This window comes from Lasioglossum baleicum, chromosome 2, assembly GCF_051020765.1.
Source record: "Lasioglossum baleicum chromosome 2, iyLasBale1, whole genome shotgun sequence".
NCBI lineage: Eukaryota > Metazoa > Arthropoda > Insecta > Hymenoptera > Halictidae > Lasioglossum > Lasioglossum baleicum.
Genome location: NC_134930.1, coordinates 19,440,384 through 19,467,150, shown reverse-complemented (window position 1 = coordinate 19,467,150; position 26,767 = coordinate 19,440,384). Strand labels below are relative to the sequence as shown.

At 42.8% G+C, this 26,767-nt stretch overlaps 1 protein-coding gene across 26 annotated transcripts in view; it reads right to left on the bottom strand.

Annotated features, from left to right (window-relative positions):
- Nucleotides 1-26,767, bottom strand: part of Kug (FAT atypical cadherin kugelei) — a 612,064-nt gene that overhangs the window by 21,357 nt on the left and 563,940 nt on the right. For 24 of the 26 annotated variants that reach the window (XM_076442550.1, XM_076442472.1, XM_076442521.1 and 21 more), the window contains 8 exons: nt 16,702-16,857; nt 13,078-13,188; nt 9,031-9,183; nt 7,814-8,027; nt 5,243-6,803; nt 2,984-3,554; nt 1,714-1,885; nt 1,405-1,629 (listed from right to left, as the gene is read on the bottom strand). In XM_076442550.1, coding sequence (XP_076298665.1) covers nt 1,405-1,629; nt 1,714-1,885; nt 2,984-3,554; nt 5,243-6,803; nt 7,814-8,027; nt 9,031-9,183; nt 13,078-13,188; nt 16,702-16,857 — 3,163 coding nt within the window. The remainder of the gene's footprint in view (nt 1-1,404; nt 1,630-1,713; nt 1,886-2,983; nt 3,555-5,242; nt 6,804-7,813; nt 8,028-9,030; nt 9,184-13,077; nt 13,189-16,701; nt 16,858-26,767) is intronic. The other 2 variants (XM_076442594.1, XM_076442612.1) reach the window with 1 other exon arrangement.

The window sequence follows — 26,767 nt, the reverse complement described above, 5'->3', positions numbered from 1 at the left end:
TACCGTTCGCTTTTCGCAGGAAACGAAATTACGTGTTCCGATTTCGAACACTGTATACCCCAAAGGTAATCGCGATCGATCGTCACCGAGATCGTGTACCGTAGATCCGCAGCTTGTGTTACGTGCGATACATTCCAACATCCCCATTTTGCTACTGTCTTCACCACTACACCGTTTACTTGATTAGAGAATTTAGTCACCGAATACCATGTACAAAGGGAGATCGATATAAATCATTCGCCGAGACAGCGATCGCTCGGTAACAATCGAGAGGAATGACTCGCCCGAAAATCTTCGAGGGCCACGCTCGATTTGGGATTCGACTGGGGGTGTAGCACCCTTCGATCGCACGCTTATGTGTGTCTCCGCGTGTACGTGTCCGTGTCCGAATGTCGAACACGTTCGTCACACTAGCCGGAACGTGTGTAAAATATTTCTCTTTCCCGGGGAAAGCAAGCAGAACGGGTCACTATAGTTTTGAAACGTAGAATATCGTCGTAGACTCGAGCGACAGGAAACGGGAAAAATTCTCTAATACGTTGGACGTGGATTCACTGCTCATTTTTCAGTACAAAGTATTCGTACACATTTTAATATTTAATATTAATAGTACAATTTATTTGTGATGACATAACAAATGTTTTTCCATCAATCTTTTTCTTCTTGTAAATGTATATATATTTTTTCCTCGCATATTTTAGTTGCATCAAGTTTAAGAAACGGGAACCAAGGAAAAAGTTCTTTCCTTCTTTAATAATTACAATGGGTTAAGAATAGTGCATTGGTGTTTCTAAATTCTCTTCACACGTTAACTTTTTTAAATTGGACTCACCCATTGTTGGTATAAATGGATAAAATCTAGTGTAGTCATCACAAATAGCGGAGATATTTATTTTGCGTTCTGAATGTATTTTCCTTCTATCCAATTCAAGTTAAAAGTGGCCATTAACGTTATTTTAAGCAAAGACCGTACCACGGCGAATGGGAGAATACGCCGAAACAAATATTTCTTTTTGTCAATTCCAACAGACGTGGAATAAAACTAAATTGCACGTGCCACGTATCCGGACTAAAATGAGTATCGCGTCCAGCAACGTCCAACAACCTCAAACATCAAGGATATTCCATTTTCCAGCGTCGAGTGACCCGTCCCGTACAAACGCGCGAATAATCGCCGCGCGGTTCGCAAAGTCGCAAAACGGAAAGGAAGAACAGAGAGAACGAGAGAGAAAGAGAGGGAATTCTCGATCCGAGGAGCTCGTGAGAGCCCTTTTTTGCGAAGGTTTCGAACGCGCGTGTCGCTGAAAAGGTACATCGTTCCGATCGGGGATTTGCCGCGCGTTTCATTCGATTCCCGGTTTCGACGGTTCGTTCGAATCGGCGAACGCTTTTGCACACGCTCACCTGTGTTGAAGTTCAGGGCGAACTCTTCGAAATCGTTGCCCTTCGTGATGCTGTAGATGAGTTTTCGGTTCAGAGGCGACTGGGCCTGTATGGACAGCGCGAGTGGCGAATGTACCTCGATGCTCTCCAGCACGCTGTCCGTGTAAAATTGCTTGTCGAACACTGGCATCGAGCGATCTATCACCTTCACGTTCACGGGCACCTCGATCGAGCAAGGTGTGATGCCTGAAACAATGTTCGAAGCCTGTCGAATATCGCTCGGAACCGGAACAGCAGCTGAGAGATGATCGTACGGATCGATGAACTTACCGCCGTCGTACGCGGCGATCGTCAGCTGGTACTCTCGGTTATGGCCCTCCAGGTTCTGCTTCAGAGAGATCTCGCCTGTCTTCCGACACACCTTGAAGAGCTCGCCGTGACCTTTCTTCAGCTCGTACCGCACCTCGCCGTTGTCGCCGCTGTCCATATCCACTGCGTGCACCTGTGGACCGAATGGCTCGTTCACAAAGGACATCAAAGCGGAGTATTTCTGTTTATTTTGTATTTATTGTATGATATTGAGTACTGCTGCTGCTTTTAGGGTAAATATGGCTAGTGTACATATGTACCTAGTGTATGTTGAAGGATGTGGAAAGATGAGGTTCAACTTATTGGTCGGTGAACTGTGGATTAGGGTGGTTCTCATTTTTCTATTTTTTTGTTTTGTTAGTCTTATCTTCTTAAATCAAATATTGCAAAACTCTAAAGGTCTGACGGGTACCTTAAAAATTCGCGTCGCGTTGCTTCCCTTGAAATAACATAAGGTAAATGTACCTATTACTGCGGTATTTTTCCCAACGAGATTAAAATACGTAAAAACAAATATTTTTCTCTGAATTAGAACCTCAAATTCGGCACTTTATTCTTTAATGCAACCTACCAATTTCTTTTTGTATTCAAAGACATCACTCTTAATATATGCACTCTTCATATATATCTATAAAATGCTTACACATGTTAGTATTTCATGATATTAATGATATTGAAGAATGATATGAAAATTAAGTACAGTTACCCTATTTACAAGCTATTTCAGATCGAATTTGGATATGAAGAATCTAAGTACAGTTTCATTGTGAAAATGCATGCACGATTAGACATCCAGTTAGACGAACATCAATTCCTGCTGTACGATTGAACAGATAACGAAGGGGAGAATTAATGGTGTTATTCGAACTCGAACGTTCCAATCATCCTGTCCTGTTCCTCAGAAGGTTTGGATAAATTGAGTGATGCCACACTTCGGCTTTATTACAATTCTTCATTAAAGAAATATTTAAAAATTCTCCATTCAAGAAAAATTAAAAAATTCTTCATTGAAGAAAAATTAAAAAATTCTTCATTCAAGAATCATTGACAATCCTTCATTCAAGAATTATTGAAAATTCTTCATTGAAGAAGAATTTTAATGGAGCCGATCTTTCCCGATCATTGAAATTGGGGACTAAACGAAGTGTATTGTAAGCAGACACGCGATTTAGGAGACACTTGAATGGTCCGGATCAAAGCGACGCCGGCATAAAATGCAAAATCTACTCGCCTTGGTAATGACGTCGCCCTTTTGCGCGTCCACGGAGACGACCGCGTAATAAGGTAGATTGACGAACATCGGGCAGTTGTCGTTGATGTCCTGTATGGTGACGTTAACGATCACATGGGCCACCCTGGGCTTCTCCCTGTCGGGCATCTGGCTCTTCGCCTCGACGATCAGCTCGTAATGGTCGCGGACTTCACGGTCGAATCTAATGCCGGTGGTACGGATCGCGCCGGACGTCGGTCCAATTACAAACATGTCCGTCGGGTTCAGTATGCTGAAGACAATGTGCTCGTTCAGCGCGCTGCCGAGGACGTTCACGACCGCGATCGTCGCGATTCTCGTCGAGTTCTCCGGTATCGTTCCCTCGTAGACGTCCTTCTGGAACACCAGGCCGGAGTTCTCCGACTTCTCGACCATCACGTTCACCTGGGCGACGCTCGAGTACTTCCCGTCGGAGACACGGGCCCGCAGCAGGTAACTTTTCTTCATGCGTTCCGGGTTATAAACCGTGATGACGCCGGTCTGCCCGTCTATGTCGAAAGTGTGCCCCTTGTTCCCGTCGATGATATCGTACCTAAGAACAAGAGGATCCCGTCTGTAGACACGGTAGAACGGATGGACAACCTTGAGGACCATTAAACCAAAGCTCTTTATCGCCCATGCAAAATCCCTGTTTCGCAGCGACGCAATTACACGCTCGATTTGCGAAATACATGTTTCAGATCTCAAAGTTGTTCTCTTTTTGAGGAATACACACAGTGGTTCGAATACTTTGAACTACACTGATTACATTGAAGACAATTGTTAGCTTATTGCTTCTTAATCATTTTGTTCCCCAACACGTTTCCCTATTGATTACGTTATTGATAACGAGCGAGGCATTTGAGACGTTCGAGTTAACCGGAAGTACTCGCTTTTCGTTGAATATAGACACACTAATTCCGACCGTATCTCGAAGGCAGCCGTTCCGCCCGTAACGAAACAATTTGCAAAGAAAAGAAAAAAGAACCGGGAACGAACACCTATGCAAATGTCCCGCTACACCAACGGGAACAAGTGGACAGAAATTTTGTTCCGGCGTGCGGGAAAAACGCGGCCGCGTATCAGCCGTGGATCGTACGAATTTCGTGCAACGATTATAATGGTAAATGAATGCTAATGAAGGCGCGGGTGCGACGGCATAAATATGAATCAGCTTGTTAAAACCGGAACAAACGCGGGGAATGGTCGCTGTGTCGAGCTACCGACTGAAACTTTGATGGTGGCGACAGATTTTGCGGACTTTTAAATCATTTATCCGGATAATTGTCCCCCTCGATCCTCTGATTATCTTTTCTTTAATGCGCCATTAGTCACACATTCGCCGATTTTCACTGCCCGATATTTTCCGCTTCGTATTAAATGGCAATGGTTATTAGAATGAAATTGTTTTTTGAAAATTATGTTCTTCATGACGCAAGTAAGAGGACAAAATCTAGCATGTATTATTACTAAAATGCGGATTTCAGGCATTTATGAGAAAAATAGACACGTAAGATTTAAAGCAGTGGACATATTAAAACGATTCAAGGACATCGGTGTATTAGTTTCAGCTTAATAAGATAATTAAAAGAAGAAAAAATTTTTTATTCGGTTCCTGTGGCTTGCAATCGATGTAGACAATTTTTATTTTGCACAAAGATCCGCAGACTAATTATTACTATACTGCGGATCTTTATGCATTTATGTCAAGAAAGAATAGGTGTAATTTAAAAGAGTAAAGCCATTCGAAAACATATGAAGAAAGAAAATAAACTTCCACTTCACTCCTGTTTGTTGCAATTCAGGTACACATTTTTATCTTGCATAAATATCCGCTGTCTAATAATTACTATACTGCCGATCATTATGCATTTACAGAAAAACTGAGTAGATGAAATTAAAAATTGTTGGAAAATTTAAAAAATTGAAGATCAAAATCGATCAGGGAAGAATAACATTCAATTTTCAAAAACAATAGTTCTTATTTCTCGCAATCGATGCAGACCATTTTTATTCTGCATAAAGATCCGTAGTCTAGTTATTACCGACCCGCAAATGACATTCCAACTGTGGAAAAATATTATTCAACTATTACCGACTTGTGCCAACACATCGGCTTGAACCAACATGGGCTTCAGTGGAAAGTGTATCAAAGTTTGAAGAACGCATTTCCGATTGGATGTAATCAAACATTTAAACGATGAATACCAATCATAACTAATGAACAAAATTTTTGCAAACCTGAGAGGGATGCCCTCGGAGCTATCAGGATCCACGGCGCTGACTTTGACGACGGCGACGTTCTTGTACGTAGGCAGCAGCAGAGTGGTATTATACTCGTTCTCGAGGAACTTGGGTGGACAATCGTTGACGTCGGTGACGACGATCACCACCTTGGCAGTGGTCTCGGAGAACAGTTTCGGCTTGCCTAAATCGGACACCTTGACATGGAACGTGAACTTAGGTATACTCTCATGATCCAGCACCATTACAGTCCTAATAGCTCCTGTGCTCGAGTCGATATGGAAGTACTTCCTCGGAAGATCTTCGACAATGTCATAATTCAAGAGAGCGTTCAGCTCGGAGTCCGCATCCTCTGCCTTTATCACCAGAGGTGTGCTGGTGTTCGTCAAAACCAGAGATCCAATGCTAGCTCCCTCGCTAATCTCTCCACTATAAGTAGCTTGCAAGAATCTCGGCGCATTATCGTTCCTATCTAAAACATGAACGATCACATTGCAAGTGGCTTTCGCGTCAGCCATGTTGGTAGCAGCCACGGTCAGGTTATAAAACTTCTTCTTCTCGTAATCCAAGTCGTTCTTGATCACTATGATCCCAGTGCTAGGATTCACGAAGAAAGTGTCATCCTTGTTCCCATCGACGATCTCGAATTGCAACGAGGAGGTGCTCCTAGCCTCCACATGCTTCACGTACGTCCCCAGCTGTTGATTCTCGTAGATCTCCGCGGAGAGTTCTTTCTGGATGAACCTGGGAGGCGCGTTGTCCGCCATGGTGATCATCACGTGAACTGGAACAGTGTTGGACATCGCTGGAGAACCGTGATCCGTGGCCTTGACCAGAAGAATGTATTCCGAAGAGACGCTTAGATCAAGGTCACGAGCTACTCGGATAGTGCCTAGGTCTGGATCTATGGAGAACATGTTCCCCACGTTCCCGGAAGTTATGGAGTAGGTGATCTTGGCGTTCTCTCCTCTGTCCCTGTCAATGGCGTAGACCTGGACGACAGCGGCGCCGACTGGTGATGTTTCGTACACTTTCCCTTGGATGATCTCGCTGATGAATTCCGGAGCATGATCGTTGTGATCGTGGACGGTGATGATCACTCTAGCGTAGTTCCTCTTCGCTGGTATTCCTTGGTCCTTCACCATCACCGTCAACACGTGCTCCTCCACTGTCTCACGGTCCAGGACCTCGTTCAAGGTCACCGCTCCAGTCACCGAGTCTACGTGGAAAATCTCAAGGGAAGCCTGGTTTTGGGCAGCGTGCAAACTGTAGAAGACCTTCTTGTCCTCGTCCTCGTCGGTCGCGTGCAATTGCAATACCCTCTCGCCTTTCTCCACGTTCTCCGAGATGTCGACGCGGTACGTGGCCTCCGTGAACTCCGGCTTGTGATCGTTGATATCGATCACCGTGACCAGCAGCTGCGTCACCGCCGTGTGCACGTTATCCGTCACGCTGATCGTGAGATTGTAGAAGTTCTGCGTCTCCCAGTCCAGCTTCTTCGCCAGCAGCACGTTCCCGTTGTCGCGGCCGATGAAGAACTCGTCCCGCTTGTCCCCGTCTGGAATCAGCCCGTTCGAACACGTTAGCTTCGCGTAGTCGTAGCTAGATTGCGGGTTTTGTGCGGATTAAGAGAATTTAGAAACGCGAATTTAGTTACACGAATTTATAGAAACATGTGTTAAAATTATTCAAGAACAAATTTTTTACGTTGTCCCTCCTTCTTCAAATTAATGCACGCAATTTTTATTTTGTAGTTATGACTAGACTGCGGATTTCATGCAATTATGGCAAAAAATGGCTATGTACGATTTAAAATGGAATAAAGATTAAGAGAATTTAGAAACCCGTGTTAGAATTATTCAACGAATTTTTTATGTTGCCCCTATTTCGTAGAATTAATGCACACAATTTTTATTTTGCACGAAGTACCGCAGTCTAGTCGTAACTAGACCGTTTATGCAATTTTTAATTTTTCTAGGACAATTTGAAGAAAGTGGGAACAAGTATAATCTTATTTTTAGTGGTACTAGCCTTTATAAATCGTAAACGAATAAAAGTCGTATTAAATTCGGTGGAATTTGATATTCTGGTATTTTTTGACAATTTTCAGAAGCCGTAAATCCACAAAGATCGGCAGTCTAGTTATAACTTTTTAAATATTGGACCATACGGTAAAGATATCAGTTACCGTGCCCCACCCGGTTATCGGACACAAAACAAACTTTTTAGAAACTAATAAAGATAATGTAGAGTACCGACTAAAATTAATGAAGTAGCTAGTATTGCTTTATTTTAAAAAGTTTCCCTTTCGTATGTAAATAGTATTTAAAAATAGTATTTAAAATATCCTACTCAGATTGTCTGAGATGCTAGAACAATTAAGAACCACACGACTCTGAATCCATCCAGGAAAATTTTCCAAGCAAGGAGGTCCAGATCATTCAGAAATCGTTAGTCACGCCTGGGGCCTGGTCAGATAGCTGGAGTGTGTCTTTGAAACGACGTTTCCGTCAATTAAACAGGCCGCAGCGAGGATACTCGAATCTCACGGCTTGGATGTTTACTTACCAACGATATCGTACCACAGGGAGTCGCCATCCTTGTCCGTCGCCTGCACCAGAGCAACTAGGAAGCCCACCTCGTCGCTTTCCGTGACCTCGACGCTTTGATTGTTCGTCCTGAAGACTGGCGGGTTCTCGGATTCCTTCGGTACCTCGACAACTTGCACGGATACCCGTGTTTGATGACTCCGCTGTGGTTCGCCGCTGTCGGCCGCCCTTATCTGCCAGACAGAACCGTGACCCCGGGGGTAAGTTAAACTGGAACTTAAATTGTATCAAAGACGCTGCACCAGATCGACCGTGAATTGCGGCTATAGTGCTCGCCCATGGAATTGTTGCACGACGCGGCCGGCAAGTTTGCGTGTCTGTTTATGTCGTAGTTTAACAACTGGTTTACTTTTGCGGGAAAGTGCCTACGGAATCGCTAATTTCAAATCTTCCCGCTGAAGTGAGCGTATGTTGTCAATAGACTGCGGATTCTATGCATTTATTACAAAAATGGGCAGGTACATTTTAAAGCAGTGGACATGTTAAAAATATTGAAGAACATCAATGTATTAGTTTCAGCTTAATAGCATAATTAAAAGAAGAATACAAATTTTTATTTGGCTCCTGCGTCCCGCAATCGATACGAACATTTTTTATTTTGCATAAAGATCCGCAGTCTAGTTGTCGATGAGCAAAATTGTCCAAATGATCGATTTTGCGTGGAATGACCCCTAAGTCTTTATCTTAGATGATTGCATAAGTTCGTGCCCGATTTAAAAATAAAATTCAATGGTTAAATCTTAAAGAATACAACTTTATTAATCAATTATACATACAGTCACCATTCTGTTCTAATAGTAGAAAATTTAACCATTTTTCTATTTTAAATTGACCAATCTTTAACCAAATCTTTACAATTTACTTAAAACGAACTTATGCAATCATCTGACAGTTTTATATTTGGCCAGTTCACTTTCCTCAAAAACGCACAAAATCCTATAATTTTCGACATGCAAAAGGATCGCCGGAATAATTCTTCTTCTGACTGGGCAAGACAGCGGACGTGTAAACAGGCCTCCGCCGACAAGCGAGCGAAACGTGAAAATTATTCGACAAATTACCTCGAGCGAAGGTTCTACAAACATTTGCCAACGGCTCAAAGACTTCACCTAATATTTCGCTTCTTTTTCTAAAGGTAGAAGACCAGGCTCTCTCGCTGAATTATAATCCACTCACCAGCATTTCGTATTCCTGTCCAGCTTCGAAGCCACGCTGCGAGTAAACCATCCCTGTGGTAGGGTGGATCCTGAACTTGCCCTTGCTCCTGCCGCCCTTGATGCTGTACTGGATTTTTCCATTATCGCCGATGTCTTTATCATCCGCGAGAACCTAACGTGCCGGAACAGATGATATTAGAGGGTCGTGTCTGATTATATCCGCGCCGTTGATCATTCTCTACTAACATACCGTTACACGACACAAAGAAGACATTAGTATCGTGCGCGGCCATCAGCTTGTACCCAAAAAGACAAAGAAACAGAAAAATAGGAAAAAAGAACTCCTGATAACGTTCGCAAGGTTCAAAAAGCTCGCTCTAGGAATCCCGCTCGAGCGCAGAAACACGTCTACCATCGACGGGCCAGTTCTAAGAACGAAAATCTAAGAATCGTCAGAACAAAGGAAGACAGTTAAAAACATTCTAAGAGACATTTCTCGTTCTAGAACACGCCGATCCGTCCTGTGCCCCATGACGGACGCATCGGAAAAATGAAAACACGGCGCTCGTGACCTCGCGAAGCGTGGCATTCACAGAATCGACATCATGCGGCTCGCGGGAAAACGAAAATTCAAAGAGAAAGAAAGAGGGTCCTCCTCCTATCGATCTGCGTTCGAGTGCATTAAATACAGATCTCGCTGTCCACGGGCACACAGATCGATCGATCATACGAGGAACGCGCCGGTTCGAGGCGATCGGATGCACGCAAATTTGTTGGTGTTCCAGCCCATGGAAAAACGCATCTGTGCCGGTGCATCGAGTGCAGTTTCTCTCCTCTGCACTCGGTACCGTTTGCTGTGTGGCGAGATGACGAGAAAGAGAAGAAGGGGAAAGTAGAGTGGCGACACTTACTCTTGGGCTGGGCTGCTCTTTAACTTACCGGACTCAAAATTTGTGCCTTTCTCCTACGAATAATGATGTATTTGGCATGTAATCCAGTAGATTTGTACCCGGCGCGGATGCAGATCGAAGTTTCGAACCTCTAGGATCAATAGTTGAGGAGTTATGGTCGCTTAAAGTTGAGCATATTTCCAGTTTTCCTTATCTGTGAAAAATGCTCAACTTTAAGCGACCATAGCTCCTCAACTACGCATCCTAGAGGATCGAAACCTCGATCTGCATCCGCGCCGGGTACAAATCTACTGGATTACGTACCAAATACGTCATAATTCGTAGGAGAAAGGTACTAATTTTGAGTCCGGTAAAGTACAATTTGCCCTTGGGCTGCACTGTAACTTGGTACACCAGAAATTTTTGCCTTTTTCCTACGCAGTCCAGTAGATTTTGAGAAGAAGTCAAAAATTTCTGGTTACCCAAGTCTTGCCACGGACCCTTCTCGTCTTCTCACCACAGTACCTTCTTCCAAGTGCTGGACTGTAGCGCGCGAGACTCCATTCTCGTGCTGTTAGACGATTCCCCCGAGTTCCTTTTGTTAATTGTTAGGTCATCCCATAAACAAACCTACGCTTGTGTCGAGATATTTCGGTGCTGTTTTGGCAAACGATTGTCTTTGGTTCGATGCTGAACCTCGTAGCGTCTGTAACCGTTTCTGTTGTATTTAATGAACACTGTTTTCATGTTCTATGCTCTATGTGTGAAACTGGATGACCACCAGAAACAGGATTTTCATATATACTTTCCAGAATCGATGAAAATATTGTTTTTCATGCTGCACTTAATCTGTACATCGAAATGTACATTATTTCCAGTGATCGATCCTGCAGAAAATTGTTTTTAATGTCCACGTTGCAGCACCGGCGATGCCAAATGATTTCGCCGTGTCCATATTTCTATCTGACAGTAAATAGGAAAGAGACAAATGCACCGATGTTATTAACAGCACCATGAAAGCATCAAGAATGCGACGTCAAAAATGCAGCGAACGCGAAGAAGACGAAGAAGACGTGCCAGAGTTTGTGAAAGGGAAAGTGTAGTCGTTTGATTGATGTTTAAGAGAGACGAAGAGGGAGTGTGGCATAGGTGTGAGCAAACGGTGGTGGTGTGAGTGAAAAATGGGATGACCTAAAGGCAACGCGTCGCATTAATTAACGTTCAGCGGGAAAGGAAACGTCGAACTAGCCGCGAGCGTTCCCCTTCTTTTCTCTTCTTCGGCGACATGCTCTCTGTCCGGCGTTACGCGTACCGACGTCACGCTCTTTGTTACACTGTCCAACAATAATTTTGCTTTCCGATAGTAGACGATTTTGTAAATTTTTATCGAAAGTCGATCTTCCAGAAGAAAAAGTTTCGAGTTTCAAGAATTTTTTCTGCGTTAACCGTAACAGCTACGGGGATGATTCTTATGCAGAACGATTCTGCAGACTTTTCTAAACAAAATGGTATATTTTTTTATACCATTACGAACATCTAGTCATATTTAAATAATGTTAAAAGCGAGATACTTCTACGGTAGTGTTACGAATTAAGTCTCCTCTTTAAACATTGCTTCCATAAAAAAATATACCACTCTGTTTGAGAGAGTCTGTAGACTCGTTCTACGTAAAAATTATTTGTACTGCTTCCACGGCTGAAGCAGAAAAAATTCTTAAATTTAGACTGTTCTTCACAAAATTAAATTTCTCGACACATCAAAATCTACGACGATCATCTGTTGATTATCGAAATACAAAATTAGTGTTGGACAGTGTGATTATGGTCTATTCCTCGAGAGAGAGAGAGAGTACAACATCAATCACAACAACTGCACGCACCATGATACACCCTCCGGTCTAATAGCGTTGGAGTGTGCAAAATGGAGTGGACAGTTATTGCGACTATCGATTTACCTCCGTTCTTTCGAGAATCAGACTACGGTAATGAAGAGAGAACGGAAAAATGATCAGGCGGCAGCCTCGTACAAGACAAAGGCAAACATTCAAGAACATAACGTGTACACATAGAGACGAGCATAATGGACAAGACGACGCGGAGAGACTGGGACGAACACATACACAGGGTGGACAGAAAGAAACAGCCAAGGGTTGAGCACGGCGCGAGTCCAAATAATATTCGTCGAGAAAATTCATCAGAAAAATTGCTAGAAGTTGTTTAACATCTGCCTCATGAGATTTTATTTTTTTTTATTGTTTAGAGTAGGCATGGCTTTTGAAATCTCAATTCGTATTATTCGTATTATGTAATTGAATGTGTCCAGCCAGTATAAAATTAGTTAAAAGACCAAATAATAATGAATAAAAATTAGAGATGAGTTCAATGAATACCTTATTCTTAATTGTTATATCAATTTCACATCTATAAAATGAAAAAATGTTTAATGTTCAAGTTAAAATAGCTCCGACTGCAAAGAGCGAGCTCGTGAATATAATAGCTCATCTTGAATGTCGTCCATCCAGTATAAAAATAGTTAAAAGACCAAATAATATATAGAATAAAAATCAAACGAGTTCAATGAATAAATTATTCTTAATCCTTAACACTCGAGTGATGACTCGGAGTATTCAAAATATTATTTACATTATTAAATATGTTGCTATCTAATCAATTACTAAACACTTAACTATTGTATGAGCTATTATATCAATTTCATATAAAAAATCATATAAAATGGAAATATTTTACGTTGGAGAAAATGTTGATTTTCGAGTTAAAAGGGTTGATATCTGATGAAGTATTTAATAGTGCTTGGACTCGCCTCGTGCACGATCCGAAGGGTCCGAGAACGGCGTTACATTCGGGCAGGAGAAAAAGACGATCGATCAAATAACAAGGAATGCAATGGCGGTCCTATGAAAATGGTCAGCGGGGTTGCATGAGAGAGCTGCAGTATCCATAATTGTAACGAACGTACATTTGATCGTATATAAATACATATAATCGTATGTATACATATATATTGTATATACGGTGTGTATAAAAGCGGTCATAAATCAATGCAAAGAGTTCGCGCGTTCAGCTAGCCGAGACCAATTCCGCACTTGCTTATGTAAGAATTATGCTCCCGCGCCACGGTGTGCGGCGCTTGGTTTTACGTGCGAGCGTGTTCTTACCCTGAAGATACGATCTCCTGACAAGGTGTCGGGGCTAAATGTCTCCCAAGTTCCATTCTCTAGTAACGTATCGATCGAAAGGTCGTACTCCCGCGAGCGGTTCCTCGATTTCTGTCGAGAACCAGAGAAGGAAGGCTTTTAACATTCGTACTGTTCCCGGTCGCTAACTCTCGTCTCGCTTGCTGCTTCCGGCTTGTTGAGGGAGCACCGAAAAGTCGGTGTTCAGCGAATGGCAAAATCACAGGTCGCGACGCACAGCGACACAAAACGATCCGACGGCGATCAAAAATCGAGTTCCTTTCTAATATTTCGTTCTTTTGTAACCGATGCTTCAAATCCGCAGAAAATCATAATCCCACAACTTTAATCCCCGGTTCTGAAGAATCTTACTTTAGAAGATGGAATTTAAATTAGGATGAAATGTTAATAACCTCTTTAATAACAGTGTTTAAGGCAAAGCAGTTACGTTTTAGCAAAAGCTTCAACTTCTTCTGAACTTTCAGAGTTGCAACCATTTGCGATGAATCGATAAAACACAAAAGATTTGTACACCCTGCTAATTTTTGAGAGAATCGCAGTCGACGTTTCGATACAGTAACGAAACAGTATCATGGAAATATCCTCTACAGATTTTTGATCGGCGTCAAGTCGTTCCGTTCCACTGTGGCGACGTTTTCCGGGCGTTTCGCGTCGCGGGAGAGCCATCCGACGAGATTACAGCCGATTGTCGTCGCCTGAATCGTCCCGCGATCGTTTTAACAACGGAACGGCTCCCGCTTTGATTATAGTTCGTGACCCAGCCTCCTCCAACCAGCTCCTCTCCCTTTTCGACGACGTTTTTATTCTCCCCGGCTCGCTCTTTATCTTCGAGAGGCATTCACCGAGGAGACTCGAGGCTCGGGGAACGTATAATTTTTCCGTACAGTCGAACGAGACTCGTCTTCCACCGAAGATCGAACGGTCGGATCCGGTCCCGGGGCTTGCACGAGCCACCACGACCCGGCGCACGCACAATGGCGACCGAGGCCACGGAAAACGGCCGGCCGTAACGCGATATTCGATTCGATGAAATCGAACCTGACCTCGATGTAACCCGACGCTCACGAGAAATTATATTAAATATTCGAGGAGTGTTGTGAAGTCTGTATGGCTGTTACACGTCGGATTAATGAGGACGCCCCGTTAATGCCCCGTCCATTAGCGACCCACGAATTTTCTGCAACAACGCCGACGCACTGCTGCTGGTCCAATATCAATATTACCGGTTTCTCCGGAAACTTTTTGGATGTAATACATGATTTTGAGTGTTTGCGAATCTGAGATGACAATATTAGGTTGTCCCAGAGGTTCGTTTCGTCTTCGACAACGTAATACTGCCCCTGCCAGACAATATTCATGAAAGATCCATGAAAGTGGTTCAAGTCAAAGTTTAAAAAAAAAAAAAGAGTTCATCAGTTACTTCACGTCACATTATTTTTACGATATTGTCAATAATGAACCGTTAGATAGTGCTTGTTATTTCAACATTAATGGAATTCATTTCGAACAAGGAATATATGCTTCGACCACTCTCATAATTATGTGCGCAATTGTTGAATGAAGTAAAAATGTGTTTAGAGGAATTACGAGACGATCATTTGACAGCGCAAGTTACAAAATTTACGAGAAAACGTAGAGTTTACGGGAGAACGTAAAAGCAGCTTAAGCCCCTCCAGCGGATACAATCGTCGCGATAAAAAACGCTCGAAGGACCGAGGTCAGAATCGATTGGAGGGCGTCGCTCACCTGAGAGCTCATCCGAGAGCTCGTCGTCGTCTGAGAGGGATCTCGTTACCGTCGCCGTTACCGATCACCGTCAGCTGCGAAAGTCGACGACGCGTGGAACGCGCCACCGTAACACCCCTTCTCCTCCACTCGTCGCTCGTAAATCCGTGGAACGACAGGTTGCCGGAGATCTCGCTACCGTGCAAATCTCTACACCCTCCTGCAAATCTCTACCCTCCCGCGGCGCGATAGTCGGCGACCGACGGTCGTCAGGTTACTTTGATCACGCGGAGGACGGGAAACGACTCCGGAGGGTGAACACGGCCGATACCGACAAAGCGGGGAGGATTATCGCAAGCAATCCGCTCCCTTTGTGGCTACGTACGCTTCTACCCGCTTCTACACGCTTCGACGCGCCGCGCGAACTGTACCCGGTTCTACAAAATTAAGAGAGACCTCGGGCAATCGGCAACGAAACCGTACCAGTTGATTACCGCAACAAATTTCTGCTTTCGCGGCGCTCCTACCGAAATTGCGGATGATGCTGGTCGTGAACTTGTTTCGGACGAATGCCGCTAGTGACCTGCTACAATTCGTTTCATTTTAACGTGGAAGTTAAGTTAGCTAGTGTCTTCGTGAGCGTTTATCATTTGAATCTTCGAGTTTTTGAATATTCGAATATTTGTATTTTAGTCCAGTCAACGAAAAGTTGTAGAGGGAAATGGAAGGAATACAATTTTTAACTTGGGGTCTTTGTTTGGACTAGTTAGGAGGTAAACATACTAAAAGTCCCCACTCCTAGGAGGTGAGCGGCGTGCAGGGGGACACGTAGATGGTCCGCTTTTTCGGGTTTTCGCTTATATCTCGAAAACTATGTGTCCTAGCGGTAAGACCATTCTATACAAAATTAAAGCTGACAGTATGTGCCATAAGATTGATTCTATTCAGTTTTTCGCTATCTCGCATAGTTTCCGAGATATCCGCGCTCAAAGTTCTCTAATTGTGCTGAAGAGTTAGCTAGTCAAATAAAGCAAAAATTTGTTTTTCACAATTAGTGAACTTTGAGCGCGGATATCTCGGAAACTATGCGAGATAGCAAAAAACTGAATGGAATCAATCTTATGGCACATTTTGTCAGCTTTAATTTTGTATAGAATGGTCTTATCGCTAGGACGCATAGTTTCCGAGATATTTAGTAGACTTTTAGTATGTTTACCTCCTAACTAGTCCAAACAAAGTCCCAACGTTAAAAATTGTGTTCCTTCCATTTCCCTCTACACCCCCCTTAAGAGCATTCATTGACTGGACTACTTTCCACTTCGGCAGCGCTCCGTCCAAAAAAGCACGCGTCAAGCTTGAACGGGCGACGCAAGTCGAGAGACGTCGACAAGCCAAAATACAGGGTCTCATCAGAAGCTGAGGAATACGAGATGGAAAATATAAAACAGTCGCGGAATATCAAACAGTTCCTCGCAAACAGGTATCGCGATGTCGAGATTCGAGCATTGATTAGCTCTCGAATCACGCAGCTCCAGTTCGCTCCAGTATTACATATACAATACGTAGAGGTGGAGGTACATTCGTGCGAGTATTCCTCTCGCGGACGTGGTTTTTTTCTCGACGGGTGAACAGATAATATATACAGCACGATACGGGGGATGCTTCTACATGGTGTACAAAGAGACAAAAGGAGAGAACGAGGTGGAAACGGAGCAGAATCGGCAACTGCCCCGTTTCACGATTTACATCGAGGGGTCGGAGAAAGTGCGATGCCATGTCCCAAATCAACTAGAAGGGCGGATAGAATTACGAAGACCGGGAAGATTTTTGACGAGGCTTCGAAGTGGTGGGTGCACGTACCTGGAACAGGGGTTTGTCGGACGAAGGAGTGGCCGGGATCTGAACCGTGTAGAATTTTTGCTCGAACTCTGGTCCGTGGTCGTTTATGTCAGCCACGGCGATCACCACGCGAGTCGTCGATGACAGCGATGGCCTGCCGTCGTCCCTCACCGTCACCTGTAACACAAGATCATTGTACTTGTTAATACATCGACTGCACACTCTCTTCTCTTCCTCCCCAATGCCTTAAATATTGCTTACAACTAGACTGCGGATCTTTATGCAAAATAAAAAATGTTTGCATTGATTGCAGGACACAGGAGCCAAATAAAAATTGTATTCTTCTTTTAATTATCCTGTTAAGCTGAAACTAATAAGTTGATGCCCTTAAATATTTTTTAAATGTCCACTAGTTTAAATTACAAATACCCATTTTTGTCATAAATGCATAAAATCCGCAGTCTACTTGTAACAGAACACAAGATTTCGTTTTTATATACAGGCTGGTCCACCTAAATGTAGCCAAATGTAATTTGGATTTTAAAAAAGTGAAATTAACTAACATCTTATTTTCAGTAGTACATTGTAGCCTTTTTAGATCTGGTATAAATTCTATCGTGTTTTACATTCCAGCAAAAATTTCGAATAAAGTGAGTTTAAAACCTATGTACTTGGAAAAAGCCCATTTTATTCGAAATTTTTATTTGAATAAAATTTTTCAGCAAAAAAGTTGCTCATTCTGCGTCCAACAAGACCATCAACCCGAACCTCGGAAAAGGTAGCTTCGAAGACAAGTGTAAAACAAATAAAGTCCTAATTTCGCAAGGATTAAAAAGAACCTCGCCTCCATCTCAAGAAATAAAAATTCAATTAACATGCGCTTTTATTAAACACGCGGAACCTACAGCGTGTTCCCGTGTAAAAACAGAGTCGCAGGAAACGGGATTACCATTTTCATTGTGAAAGTGTACAGTCGCAGTGTCCCGTAGCAGTACGGGGATCGTGCGAAGCAAATGGTTCCAATCCCGACCGGTCGCGGAACAGAATCGCGGGGAATACGCGGGGCGAACTATGGTATATTTCTGGCCGCGGTAACGCAATATCTGGGAACGTTTCTCGCCCTCGGTATGAGTTTCTCCTCGTAGTATGCTGTCGCGTCTCTGCGATCGCCTCTTTTCTTTTATCCCACTTACCGCGGCCGTTACCTTTATCCGGGCACACCTTCTCCACCTTCTTCCTGTTGGTACCGGGGATATCCCTGTGGCTTTTCATGCCTGAATATCACACGTACGATCTCGCGCAATCGTCGAGGCTGACCGGGCTCGTCCCTTTCCCGATCGTAAAGGTAAAGGGCCGACGGGAATCTCGGCAGCGACGTCGCCCCGGGGAAACTTATTCCTCCGACATGGAAACGGTCCCGCGACGATAAGGCGAGCTGCCTTCTGTCTATTCGATCGAGCTCGCTACCGAACAGTCTTATTCCCGAAACTGACTCGCGCATATTTCCCAGATGCCTATCGGGGGACCGAGGATAATGGTACTGCCGAACATTCTACGCCGGCTGTCGCTTTCAACCACACACTGCTCCCAAATCGCCAAAACGTGGCCGGAACCTCGGAAATGAATTTTTTAAAAATGAACTTTGGTACTATGATGAGTAGACTATTCACCCTTAGCAGTCGAATGGCGACTCTTGAGACGCGCCACTAAATATTGATGTACTATCATTCGAAATATTGTTTAGATTACTAAATTATTAATTATATAAAAGTTATTCTGTTTTAAAGGATGTACGAACACTTTTGTGGGCCACTGTAAATATTCTAGATCGAAAGAAACGTTTAATTTTCGAGTTAAAATAGCTTCGAGTGCAAAGGGTGTTTTTCATCTCTTCGTGATTCTTCCGAGATAAACAAATATCGGTTCGTTTGATTATAACAATAACACTCCGCTGCTAATTCAAAGAATACTGCCGAACGAATATTTTTTAAAACACGTATTTCGATTATTAACCCTTTGCATTCAGAGCTATTTTAACTTTAACTTGAAAATTAATCATTTCTTAGCGTTAATAATTTAAATATAGTGTGTTACAGTATTCTCTTAAATTCCTTTGACACCCTCACTGTTCTGTATTTCACTTACGCTAAGTATAAATGCACAAAATCCGTAGTCCAATTATATCTGATTTAACATCATTCTACAAAGTAATTTACAGTATCAACAACCGAAAGATTTATCTTCGCTGCTCAAACGAAAGGTTTCAAGTTTTAAGGGATGATTCCGTCTTGTAGACGCGAGAGTCGGAAAGCAGAAAATAAACATGAGACACGGTCTAGGTAGAAAGAATCACGAAAATGTAAGGAGAGCACACAGCTACGTGGCGCAGCTTTTTCACGTAGCCGAGATTCATTCGTGACTCCTGCTCAAGAGTATTTACTCATCGCAGGCAAGCAAACAGTTGAGCGAAACGACCCCATCTCGCCGAGCTAAATTAATGAAAATTATTACGCCTCCGAGGGAGACGTTATAAGTCCACGACTATTATTTGTGGGATTCCTCCCAGGCTTCCGTTCGAGTTAAATGCAGTTTCGCAGGGATTCCTTGACTAATTTACGTTTGCCGAGATCTCCCCTCTTCAGGTTTAAATTCTTCATCCCTTCCGAGCCTCGAGGAGAACGAGATCGTTTAAAGCAATTGTAACTCTCGATCTTGTAACGCTGCTTTGTCAGCGCGTCCCTCAAACTCAAAATGCGTGCGATAAAGTGTGTACTTCTTGAATACTACAATCTGTTTGTTAGTGTTACGAGAATAATAAGATTTAATCCTGATCTCGCGGGAGTTTTAACCCCTTGCTGTATTTTAACGAGTCAGACTCGTCACGAAGATTTGAACAAAGTCTAACAAATATGAATATCACGCGTTCCTTTTTAGAAGGAATTTGAAAAAATATAAATGTTCTTTTCTCTTGTATTACATTTTTGGGGATAAAGATTTTAATCACTGTAACTGCAAAGAAAATGGTACGGCAAGGGTTTACCACAGAAATAAATCGTCCAAAGAAATAAATTATTTAGCCAGACATTTTCAAATTCCACGAAAAAGTTAAAAAATTCACTCGATTCGCTGTGTATTTAAAAAAGATTTACGACTCGACGAGTACGTAAAAATCGAGCCCGGGCGAACTCGCTTCTCGAAGCACAATCGAATCGAACGTGCGATCGCCTCGATTCACGTTTTCCGGCGTTGCGGGCTGTTTTATCCAGTTCGACCGCGGCGTATATGATTAAATATCGATCGCGGGGGGTGCCGGGTAGAGAGCTGACAGTGTAAATAATTTCTCCGAGGACGCTTGATGTCGCGGATATCATCGGACCGACGCGAATCACCGAGACAAAAGAAACAGGGGTCGAGGACCGATCGAATCCGTGTCGACCTCGGTCAGGATAATTGATAACTCGATACGAGGGTTGATGTAACTGGGCCGCGCGCGGACTATGTAGCCGGTACAGTACCTTTCGTCATTGCTTCCGGCTATTTTTCGCGGAACGTGCCAACATGGAAAAACCGCGGCGGACATAAGGGAAAATAGTCACGTTTCCGACGTTGACGAAACAACAGGCCAGAGTAATTGAACTATATTCGATCACCTCTGCGTTGACTGTGACAGTTCTCGATTGGCAATTCTATCGATTTCAGTCGACTATTTTTTTTTTTTGACTTCCGGTAGACGGGTTGTTCATCCCTCGCGCTGTTTCTCACCCTTACTACCAGTTTAGGCTGAACCCAGACGCACAGTCCTCTTCATCGATTTAGCTGGCCAAAAGTAGATTTCATAAATTTTACCTAAAAGTGTACAACTTTTATTATTTGCTGTAGTTTAACCCCTCGCCGTATTTTAACGAGCCAGACTCATCGTGAAGATGTTATGTTTCTTTTTAGATGAAATAAAATTTGATTCGTTTGTAATCAATATTTAAACATTAAAAAATATACATTTTCTTTTCCCTTCTCCATGTAACTGTAAAGAAAATGACACGACAAGCGGTTAATGTATGGCGGACAATGTTCTAATATTTTTTTTTATCATTCAGGCACCCATGAAGTGCTTTACTTTATTTTAGAGACTTTTGTAGTACGTGTCTTGCTGCTAAAATTCGATCGGACAGTTTTTATATGTTTCAAGTAAGTTGTACGCATCTCTTTCCAGTATGAAAGATCTGCAAGTATAGACTATACTTTCAACAATTTTGCATCTTTTTATCGTACATCTTTTGGTAATTATTTGCAATTCAACATTACAATTAGTATGTACATAATAATTGTTACGATTGTAACGCTTCAAAGGATTCGTCTGACTCGAAACAATCTTCAAATGAAAATTGTGATACAACTGATTTAATGAATACAATTAATTAACACTTCAATTAAATGAAATACAATTAATTAATTTAATTGATTCTACATTCTAAGCTTAAAAAACAGTTGTGAGAGTAACCTATCATTAATTTCTATTGTTTAATTCAACAATATACTGTGTTTCATTATAAATGTACCAAAAAATATTGAAAACGTTCTGGGACCTTTCAATATTATAAATAATATTGGTTAGCTAAATTATTGGAGAGGACCACTGTGCAACATCTTAAAGACGTCTTTTATACATCCATTTTAGTACAGAAAGTCTTCCGTTCTAAAAAGACGTTCAGGAGACGAATTTCTGTGAATATTCCAAAAATATGGTAAACAATTATCGAGTAAGTGACACGTAATCAATGCAGGTGTTCCGAAAAGCGCGAGCCTGCGAGAAACGAGGGTGCAGGCTGTGCAGAAACAGGAACGCGACCGCGAGTCCAGTTTCTGCGGGGCCGGTAAAGTCCAGGGTAATTCGTTGGGTGGATTATGGGACTAGAGGATCGTGTTCAGTATTGCAACCTTCGCCGACTCGTTCCGTTGGTCGGTGTTGTTGCAGCAGGTGGGATGTTTAATATCGGCCGCGATCTTGCCGAAGCCACGAAAATATGGATCCGATGCCGGGAAAGCAATTTGTTTCCTGGAAATTGGTACACGAGTGAAATTTCCTGCTGCAATTTCGAACATAAGTCCTTTTTGGACTGATGACCGCGATAATTACAATGGCTACAGACCCTATCGCCAGAAAATTGTTTTTCATCTCCAGTCTGTCAACCCCTTGTGTCGTTTATCATTTCCCAGAAGAAAAGGAAGATTGATATTACGTTCGTATCTTTATATTTTCAGTAATTCGTCATCTGTAAGAGTTCCATTAAATTTGTTTCTTCACGACTCGATATTATAGAGGTTGAAATTGTTGGCTTCGAGATGCTTGTCGGAGTTGTATTTCCACGGATGATTTTATACTTAACTGGTCGGGATTGTCTCGTTCCCATCGTTAAGGAGTACGCGTACTCTTATTAGACGTTTTAATGATGCCCCTTGAGATTTTTCCGTGACGTTTTCGCGTTTCTGTCTCCTCCTTTCATGTTAATATGTACTTTTCGTAAGCGCGTACTTAGAATGCGTAGCTCGTAAAGTGGTTGTTAAACGACTTGCCATAATGACCGTCCCGGAATATAGTGTTTGAAAACGCCATTACAGTTTTCTCGAATCTGTGCTTCGGCAATTGCCGATATTAAATCGTACGGCCTATTTAAGCTTGTATCAATAAAATTTTGTTATTTGTAGACCGCGAACCTGTACTGGCAATTATCCATTTTTATGGACAACCTTTCGTAGATTGACATGCGATTGAATATCGTTGCTCCGAGAAGAAATTATGCTAACAACACTTCTAAGAATGTAGAGGACACGATGATCTTGACAAGATCTAGCTAACAGAAAGAATACCGATTTCAAACAAGATTAATTTATTTGCCCCGAGAACATTGATTTCTAGCTGAAACATATATTGTTGCCGAAAAGAAAAACAATTTTTATATGCAAAAAATATATTTTCATTTGATCTCGATTAATTACGGGTGCCCGACAGTCAATTTCTTTGTGTGTGTGTGCACTGTATGCATCCTAGGAAAATGAAAACCAAACAGTGCTACACTGTACACAGAGTATATTAAAAATGAAGTTGAAATATTTGTGCAAAATTCGCGGAATTATATCGACGGTCTCCGTAAACCAATTAGCGTGTTTATTTTTATTGAAGCACGGTGTGAAAATAAATAAATAAAACCCGTTAAACGATACGGTGTATAAAGAGAGCCAGGTGTGCATGTATTATGCTCTTTTTCTCGGCTCTACCCAATTAACTTTCCACTGGCGGACGTCGGGCCTCTCGGGGGTCAGGTTTGCCAAATAATAGTAGTAAATAAAAAAATTGAGGCTGAAATTGGCCGAAATATGAAACGTAATCGCCACAAATCTGCTTGGAACGAATCCTGCTAGCGCCCTGCTGAAATTCGCGTTTCATTTTAATCTAGAAGCGCAAGTATCTTCGTAAGTGAATTATTACTAACGCGAGGAGTCCTGTTTCGAGGATTTTCGCGAGGAGCGCGTTCTCCTCGCGATTAGGATAATAGCGGAGAGCACTGTTCGCGCAGTTCTTTAGAATCTTCCCTCTGTCTGCAAGTCCTATTCAGGACTCCGTTTCATCTCCAGGTAATTATCTCGTCGGCTTCCGCTGATTTCTCTAGACTTAGCCTCACTTTTAGGACCAGCGCAAGATATTCCGCTTGCCCCATCTCTGCGAGAAATATGCTGCAGTAATAAACTGCGTTTCGCGAAATGCCGTATCGGCCTATACGCGCGACCGACATTACTTCTCGTTCCTCGAACCTCGCGAAATATCGACAGAACGAGCGACACCAATTGAGACGCCTATTGCGAACGCAATTTCGCGAGCATTAAAATTCAATACCCCACTCGCCACGCCCTTTCCGGAGATTAATGGCGCGATTCGAGTGGTTGCGTTATCAAGAAAGTTACCGGAGAATCTACTTTTCCCGCGGAACGATTTATTCCATTTATTTCCGAGTCTGTTTCAGCCCTTATACCTCTCTTATTTTCGAAACTTTACGCTAAACTTCTGGAATCTCTATTATCCCAACAAGCATCAAATTTAAGCGATTCATAACCAATACTATTTGTTGTATCAATCGATAAAGATTGAAGATCGGTTTTACTTTAGTAGAAATATATTTCTCAAAAGCAGTGAAGGTATTAAATTGTAAGCGAGCGGGTTGCTTAGCCTGAAGGCTTACTGTGTTGATCTTTCCAGGATTGGGAACTTTCTCTATTTTTAGCACGAAGTACAAAGAAGCAGCACAGAGAAACTTGTTACGAAGCGTCTGCTTATTAAATGTACACGTACAAGAAACATATTAATCATTTATTCTCTAAGAATCACTTAACAGGTACTTTACAATGGCTGTCCAATTCATAAAGTTGCCAGTGAATGTGCAAAGCATTAATTGACCCTTACAAGCATATTAAAAATTTTTTAAATAAACGTCGACAAACGAGATGTAATGGGACATTCGTCGCTAGGCCCGTACCAAGTGATTGTCTCCCTGTCCATTCGAATCATAATATATTATATCCACTGTTACTCTGAAACATTTGTAAGTATCTATACTTGACATTCGTATTTTATAATGTAGGATTATCTCCCCATCTCTACCTCCACCACCCAACAAGAATAAACAACAAGGGAGCAGCGTCACTGCTTACTAGAATCGCGAGAACAACGTTCGGAGCAACGTCACTGAAAAAAGAAAATACAAGAGACGCGTAACGAGGGTCCCGAGTGAAAACATGTTTGTAATTGCGTCTACGAGGCGTCGTTTCCTCGATTTCCAATGCGGTACGTGTTCAGACATTCTACGATGCCGTCCAATCGGCTGTTTCGCGAAATTTTCCGGCGTCGCGTCGCGGAGATAACGTTTCCTTTTGATGGCTCGTCTAAGAACGTACAACCTGTTCGAGGAAGACGTCGTCTGGCGTAATGCAGACGAAAGGAAGCGGCACCCCGGACAGCAAAACCTGCTTCGCGGACCGTGTAAATCGCCGTAGGCGCCCGGTAGACGCCATTTACCTGTGCCGTTTTTCGAAATTGTCTTCGCAACGCCGCGCGGAACGGTCCACAGACTTTTACGGTCCTTTTTATCGCGAAACGACGCACGCATCTGTACACTTCGCGATCCCCGCGACAGGAAATCCTGATTTTTATTGCGCAGAGTGGCTCTAATCGACCGGAGGGATGCTGCCCGATCGTCGAACGCCGATCACTATAACGTTCCCTGACCACCCGGTTACCGTTTCCTTTTGATCCTCTCTGCCTCCACTTTTCCTTGCTATTCCACGATATTGCCATCTGTACTGCGATCAATTTTAACTTCCCACTTTTGATGCTGCTACTGCTTGCCAACGGGTCAATGTCGCATCTACTATGATCTTCAACTTTCCAATTCGGTTTCATCAATCGCTTTCATTTTTTGCAACAAACTCTAGCTCCACAATTTTCATTATAGCGATCAAATTACTTTGCTTTTACGGATTCTCGGGGCACGATTAATAGCTGCACTGCACTGCAAGAGGAAAAGCGATACGCGTTTCTTTCCCAACCGCCAGAAAACTACAGCCAGCGTTCGATCATGCCTTTCCACGCTGCTTTGTGCCGTAAATTAATTTGCCGCCTCAAAACTTCTTTGAAAAGGCTCAAAGCAGTCTCCGAAACCTGACAGAGCACTGCTCCGACGTACACTCCGCATTCTTGGCGGTTTGTAAGTCATCGGCTTATACTAAATCAACGCGATATCGTCGGCAAAATTGAAGCGACTCGCTTGAAAAGCTCCCGGAGCGTAACTACACAACCTTCATCGACTGCCTTTCGCCGGGATGCTGTTCTACAACGTTCACTTCTTCTTTTTCAATCTCGAGCCAAGCACTCGCGTCGAACAGGATCGGCGAAGTTCGTTTTCCGAAACGCTGTCTGTTTCATTAACCTCCGAGGCGATTCTGCCAGGAACAACTTCCTTTTCAGAGGCGAATTTCATTTCTCGAGAACTCTTTCCGGCTCTCGTCGATGGCCCCGTCGACACCCGAACTTCGGAAGATGTTTATGCGCGCTCTTTCATCGGTACGAGCTCTTTATTCGCCGGACAGTAAATCCTATCAAACTTTCCGCGGCCCGTGGAAATTTCAACGGAACACCGCGCTTCGCTTTCCGACTTTCCACGGAAAATCGCGGACGACCGGCCATTTTCGCTGGACTTCATAATGGGAAAATGCGTCCGACACTACAATGCGCGCCGTTCCTACCATATTTTTCGAATTCACACGGTCACCGTATTTTGCTGGATCGTGAAATGCGTCTTTAGCTTTTTTAACGGAACGCAAGTATTTCTTATTGTTACGATCAATTTGCAGACAGCGGATTTTGTGCATTTTTTTGTTATTTGAATCTTTGAACAGTCATTAGAATTAACAGGTTCCATGTATTAGTTCCAGCTCATTCAACGAGATTGAAAAATGCAGCCTAGGTCAGCAAATGATTTTTGAACTAGTTCACTTTTCTAATTGTACGCAAAAATGTTTGAGTTCAGAAACAGGACGTAATATCATGAATGAAACTATTTTCGTAATCTTCCTAAACTTTCATAACGCGACCGGCGTTAAGCGAAGAGTGTTAAATAGAATTTAAATTATGAGATGCCTTCAAAACGCGCGCGTGTATATAATTTACGGTGGTTGGTTTTCTTAAGAATGATTTATACACGCACAAAGAGCGTTTCCAAAATGCATTCTGAAATGGCTACGTTGCGGTGTTCACTGTACCGCAGAAATGCTTGGTCGGTATGCGGCCACAGATTAATCTCTTCAAAGTAAACAGCGATTTTCTATTTCACCTTGTGCAAATCTCGGCGATATGAAGATGTTGCACACGGACAGAGACGCACACGCATGTTATGTTATTTCAACGGGAAATCCCGATTTACACAGGCATAAATGTTTCGATATATGCATTAGGTTGTGCGGAAAATTCTTTTCGCGTTCGTTTGCTCGAGGTTTTATCTCGCTGTACTCAAGCAAACAAAATCGCACAATGCGTTGAGAA